Below are 6,842 nucleotides of genomic sequence, written 5' to 3' on the forward strand. Positions count from 1 at the left end.
CTTCAATAGCTGGTAAATTGTGCTGTATTTCCAACAATGCAATGTACCAGCTAACCTGTACGTTTTGTTCCAAGGACTACATTGGGAAAATCTCAAATTCACTGCAAGTAAGAATGACTGATCACTGTTTTTCTATAAATCACAAAGACAAAATAAAGCCAGTAGCATTACATGCTATTCACCATAAAGGTTTTGAATTAACTCAAATATATAATCAGGATTAAACCTTGTGAAAATAGCTATCGAAACTATGTGAATCTATGGAGTTATGAATTGGCACATCAACTCAAATTAAAATCTGAACAACCCTATAGACTCAAAATTCGCTAAATTATTGTTTTATACTTGAATTCTTAGGTTCTTATCTAGTAAATTTACCAAAATTAAAAATTCTATTATATTTATTTTATTTTAAAATTAACAACTTATCCAAATTTGTTTGAATGTAGAAACTTTTATTTACATTTTAGAAAGTTTGTTATCAGGTGTCTCTTTGTCTGTTTATTTATATTCATCCAGTATTATTTGTATACTTGAAAAAGTTGTAATAAAACAAAATATTGTGCAGATAATATTTGTGGGTTTCTTTTAAATTATTCTGATTGAACATATATATATATATATATATATATATATATATATGTACATATATATACATAGACACTACCATCTTACTTACTACACTTACCACAAAGGTCTCTCTAGACTTCTTAGAATCGGAAGTGATGTTGCTTCATATGTTGACTTCCTCAATAAGACTGTTGCATCATTCAGAAGAAAAGTGGCTTCCCTTGTAAAGACCTGAGTAGCAGCTTGCATCACACACAGGCGCACACACACAATCACGCACGTCACTCTAGGGGTAGACTTTAATAAGCGGCCTACACTCGTTGTTCGGTTGTCTTAACAAATTGTTCGATGTTTTTATCCGAAGGCATAATTCGATATTACAATTTATTTCACTTAGAACATGATTTCACCTTATTACTTATGGCAGTTTTAATGTAAACAATAAACAGCAAGAAGTAACTAATATTTTGAGCCTGAATATGGCAATGAATATGAGGAAAATATGAGATATTTCTCACAAGTGACGAGATTAGTTTAAGTGGCTTCAACTTGTACGTTTGTCTCCTGGTAACCCATGGGGAGAATTCTTTCCTCCATTTCACAGAAGCTGTTACTCATTGCTATCAAGCTGGCTAAGTTATAAATATTGTAAGGTTTATTTGATATATAAGTCCAGGCCTTGGATGGTTTTGTTGTTTAGTAATGTTAGTGCTAAATTTATGTTCTTAAAATTGCAATAAACAAGATTCTTCTTGTTACGGTAATTTACTATAACTCATATTGTGTATAATTTCTTCATATCGAAGTTGGATAATATATCGAACAATTCGACAAAAACAACCAAATAACGAGTGTAGGCTGTTTATTAAAGTCTCCCCCACTCTAGTATCCATGTAGCAGATCTAGTAATGTATTCAGAAGTGTTAATATTTATTTGTAATTGTTTAGATGTTTAAGATTGTTGTTGATTGTTTTTTATGTTTTTACATGTTTCTGATCATTTATCTTTTCTTGCATGTTGCTGGTGAAATATTCTTATTTTTGCATACAGTTATCTGTAATTTTTTGTATCACTTTGTTATTTGTTTCTTATCAGCAAATAACAAAGAAACAAACCAGTAATGTGTGTGTGCATCACACTTAATCATTGTTTTGTTGATTACTTATTTTAACACTGTTGGTTATTTTATTATATAAGTAAATATAATTAGTGTTTAGACTATACTCGTTAATACTCTTTTTTAACTTATTTAATTGTACTACTGGAAGAATAAATAAATACTGTTATAGTGCTATGTACAATATAAGTATGGTATGTCAACTGAAAACTTTTTGAGAAAAAGTATTATTTTGATAATTTGTAATGAACTAGACAGATTATGTATAGATTTCATTGCTTCGCAAACATGCAATTTTTTAACACTTACTAAAGCCATGAACCCTCCCTACAGTCACCAAAACAGTAAACATAGGCTCGTTACAAGAAATAATTTATGCAGATACATATATACGAAGAATAGGATTAGGAAGAATTCACAGTATTACAATACAGTTATCTAACATATAAAAGAGCAACTTCAAAGTCAAAGTTTAACTGAGAGCCTGTCTCGTCACAGTGAAATTTTGGTTTGGTTTTTACTGGTGGTTTACTCTCGTTATAGCATGCTAATGGTTTAAAACTCAGATGGACTATCGATAAATAACAACTGCATTACCTTGCAGGATGATGATAAAAATGTAGCCTAATTGGCCTATTAGCAAAGTTTGCTATTTATTACTAGCCTATAGAAAATTAATTAAAACATTTGATAATGTTTGTGTAGGCTTACAAGCTATATGCAGTATATGTTATAGTTATAGATAAACTTAAAATTATAATCTATATATATATAAAAATGAATGTTTGTGTGTTTGTCCTTAATGGAATTGTACACTATTTGACCGATCATTATGAAAATTTGAAAGTATGTGTACTTTTCGACGGAGAAGGTTTATATGCTATACTCATTTATAAAACTCACCACGAGGTGGCGCTGCAAAATATAAAAGTTTTCAAAGCGCCAGCACATTATAAACTGCAATTACGAGACAGTTACGTCTATTAATTTGCCAAAGACTATTTGAAGGCACTAAGTTAGGATATATGTTTGTCTTTATGATAAATATATGGTTGAACTTAAAGCTTGACTGTTAGACCGCTTTATAATAAAATACATGTACGTGCATGAACCAAAAGTGCAAATACACGGGCAAAGTTTAGGTAAAGCATGCGAAACCGCGGGAAACAGCTAGTATGAACTAAAAATTCAGCCCAGGAAAACGATTTGAGAAGATGCATTTTCAACAAATTATTTTGTAAACAGAAATTTAATACTTTTAAGGTGCCATACATGATGTATTCATTTTGGGTACAGTTTAACATTTAAATACCTTACTGATTATGCTTTAGCCTAAGCCTATTGATTATAGTCACATAACAAGTAAAATCACTTATATAGTAAGCACAATAACTTAGTAGTCAGATTATTATATCTGGATATGCTATCAATAATATCATTGTGAATTGTAGGCTAGATAGCCTAACACAGAATAATCACATTTTTAACCAAATTAAAACTAAATAACAGTTTTTTTTTATTGACTTAAGCCTAAATATTTAAAATCTAATTCTACTTCATTAAGGTCCTTGATAAGGTGCAGAATTACTCCAATAATCAGGAGGAGAGGGGATACGAACTAGTTGTTTTACAGGTCTCTTGTCTCCGTCTTGTTCAACAGCCACGTCACCATTTTCTTTGAAATAGCGACAAGGTCTAGGGCCCACTCCAGGGATGTCGGACCCATAAGGAGGAGCAAGTATGTCAACAAAAGCGGCTGGTCCATCTACACTATGGATTTCATGTAAATTACCTGTTATTGGAGATAATACACAAGAGGGACTTGTTTCATTAACATAAACATCTTGTTCTTTTCTTGCTAGCAAAGTCACTTGTTTGGACATAGTATCTTGAGATAAGACTATATCATCTGGATGCACAGAATTAAGTCCTTGTGGAATAGTGTCTTCCTTCAGTCCCTTTGTTCCTGTAACCATTGAGTAACTCTGAATGTGAACAGTCCCATGAACAACTTTTAAAATTCCATACATTAATGGGTGATCATGTAGAGGTAATCTTGCACCTCGTTTCAAAATAAAAATGCCAATGGTCAAATTTGGATCATCCAAGACCTGAATATAAGTTACTGGTGCATGTTCTTCTTCCATTCCATTTGGAATCGGGTGAAGTAAAGAAGAATCCAAATTTATATCGGCACTTGTTATTTTGTTTGTCAAACTTTTGAGTTTGGAAAAATTTTCTTCAAAGTTTGAGGAAACACCTGCCAGTTTTGAAAACGTTAGTATCGCCTGTCGTTTCACAATTTCAATCAGTGGAAAACTTGCCATTTCAACAACACTAAAATTTACCCACAAAATAAAATATATAAAACTATTTTAAACAAGTCAAATAAACACGCCTTGGTTGTCACATTTGTTATTATTTCTGAAAGTGACAGAACTACATCTGCAGACAGCAGCTAACCGAGCGTATCCATTTTTTCGTTGTCAGCTGATATTGCTGCACTAACAGTAAAATAGGAACTCTAAAAAGAGAGGATAGTTTAAAATGTAATAGTTATGTCTTAGAATGTACATATAATAGCCAAAGATTTGTTCATTGTACTAGCTGTTATTTTATTATGAAAAGGTGTATTAGTTACAGCCAGGGAGACATACGTCTTATTTTCACTTGAGTGATGTTTTAGTCCCACCCAACTATTCAAATTTATAACTGCAACTGTTAATTTGTTTGTAAAATTTGTGTTTCGAATAATTGCCATCGCAATCGGAGAAAACATCACCTAAGTGGAAATCTTACTAATTTTAACAATACTAAATTAAATCTGCAAAACAAGGGTTATGCAAATAAATTTTTATATGATTATAGTAAAAATATCTAGATAATCATAGTTTTCTTCTAAGAGTATTACTATAACAGTTCATCAGAACACTTCAATTCATTTTGTTATCAGATTGCACTGTGGCTGGACAGTGTTCTCTCGCTGGTTCTCCTTGGGTGAGAGCGTGGTTTTATCTTAAGAAAGTCGAACTCTATGATTGTAATGAACAGAGTGCAGTGGAAGATTTGATTTGCAACTCTGTAGAAAATAACACAATAGTTCGTTAAGGTGGGATTTACTACCATAGCATTCTTTTAGTGAAAATTTTTTAGAAAGACAAGAATAATCACAGTTTATTAAGATGACATTCAAACATTGAACTTCTTAGAATCAGACAATAGTACTGAAGTTCATGAATGAAGTATTAACTGAACTAGACAACTGGACCTAAGTTTCACAAAGTTGAAACTTTATGGTGAGCGCCTCAATTTTTGTATCGATAATATTTGTTATGGTAATTATAGTTAGCATATTTATTCATAAATAATATCACCAATAATACATTTTAACATGTTCCATTTGGAAACAGGTGCACTTAGTAATAGTCAAATAAATATACCAAACTAACAACTTCAAGATATGATTATTCGTAGTATAATTAAGGTAAAATATATCTTGTGTTTTATGAGTATAGCATAATATAAAATGGTATTGTATATAGTATACGCTTTTAAATCGGGGATTGTTTGACTGGTGATGTTTCTAGTGCCATCTCTGATTAGAATAGCAGTGGAACGGTCTGTAGGAACCACCGTGAAGTTAGCGTCACTTTATCGTCGTCCGTCTGTATTCCGTGCAACAATTTTGCAGTCAACAATCTGAAGGCGCTAACAAACATTCAAAATCTGAAATAATAGTATAAAAACTAATTATTAAAAAACGATCTTTCACAAAATCTACACAGTTAATCGTATTTATTACTTACCACAAAGAATTCCCGTTAATATACTTTAATTATACTTTAATATACCAACGTCGAAAATTAAATGCACCGTTAGACGGGGGCGTTCTCGTATAAAGTCGCTCCTGAGACTAAACCAAACAAGTGCCCGCAATGAAACTTTGTACACAGATGCTCTATAAGCTGAACTTTAATAATACCAACGTCAAATAGGTGGTGTCGGCCGTCAGAGGTCCTATCGTCAAAATTAAATGCACGGTTAGACGGGCGTTCTCGTATAAAAGTCACTCCTGAGACTTAAACCAAACAAGTGCCCGCAATGAAACTTTGTACACAGATGCTCTGTAAGCTGAACTTTAATATACCAACGTCAAAAAGGTGGTGTCGGCCGTCAGAGGTCCTAACGTCTAAATTAAATGCACCGTTAGACGGGGCGTTCTCGTATTAAAAAGTCGCTCCTGAGACTAAAACCAAACAAGTGCCCGCAATGAAACTTTGTACACAGATGCTCTGTAAGCTGAACTTTAATATACCAACGTCAAATAGGTGGTGTCGGCCGTCAGAGGTCCTATCGTCAAAATTAAATGCACGGTTAGACGGGCGTTCTCGTATAAAAGTCACTCCTGAGACTTAACCAAACAAGTGCCCGCAATGAAACTTTGTACACAGATGCTCTGTAAGCTGAACTTTAATATACCAACGTCAAAAAGGTGGTGTCGGCCGTCAGAGGTCCTAACGTCTAAATTAAATGCACCGTTAGACGGGGCGTTCTCGTATAAAAGTCGCTCCTGAGACTTAACCAAACAAGTGCCCGCAATGAAACTTTGTACACAGATGCTCTATAAAGCTGAACTTTAATATACCAACGTCAAATAGGTGGTGTCGGCCGTCAGAGGTCCTATCGTCAAAAATTAAATGCACGGTTAGACGGGCGTTCTCGTATAAAAGTCACTCCTGAGACTTAACCAAACAAGTGCCCGCAATGAAACTTTGTACACAGATGCTCTGTAAGCTGAAACTTTAATATACCAACGTCACAAAAAGGTGGTGTCGGCCGTCAGAGGTCCTAACGTCTAAATTAAATGCACCGTAGACGGGGCGTTCTCGTATAAAAGTCGCTCCTGAGACTAAACCAAAACAAGTGCCCGCAATGAAACTTTGTACACAGATGCTCTGTAAGCTGAACTTTAATATACCAACGTCAAATAGGTGGTGTCGGCCGTCAGAGGTCCTATCGTCAAAATTAAATGCACGGTTAGACGGGCGTTCTCGTATAAAAGTCCACTCCTGAGACTTAACCAAACAAGTGCCCGCAATGAAACTTTGTACACAGATGCTCTGTAAGCTGAACTTTAATATACCAACGTCAAAA

At 33.8% G+C, this 6,842-nt stretch overlaps 1 protein-coding gene across 1 annotated transcript; it reads right to left on the bottom strand.

The window, feature by feature from the left end:
* Positions 1-2,918: 2,918 nt before the first annotated feature.
* On the bottom strand, positions 2,919-4,161 carry LOC124358880 (2-aminoethanethiol dioxygenase-like). Its single transcript, XM_046811115.1, has one exon. The coding sequence runs from the start codon at positions 4,013-4,015 to the stop codon at positions 3,248-3,250; it is 768 nt and encodes a 255-aa protein (XP_046667071.1). The 5' UTR covers positions 4,016-4,161; the 3' UTR covers positions 2,919-3,247.
* Between the last annotated feature and the right edge of the window lie 2,681 nt (positions 4,162-6,842).

Source organism: Homalodisca vitripennis, chromosome 4 (assembly GCF_021130785.1).
Source record: "Homalodisca vitripennis isolate AUS2020 chromosome 4, UT_GWSS_2.1, whole genome shotgun sequence".
NCBI classification, from domain to species: Eukaryota; Metazoa; Arthropoda; class Insecta; order Hemiptera; family Cicadellidae; genus Homalodisca; species Homalodisca vitripennis.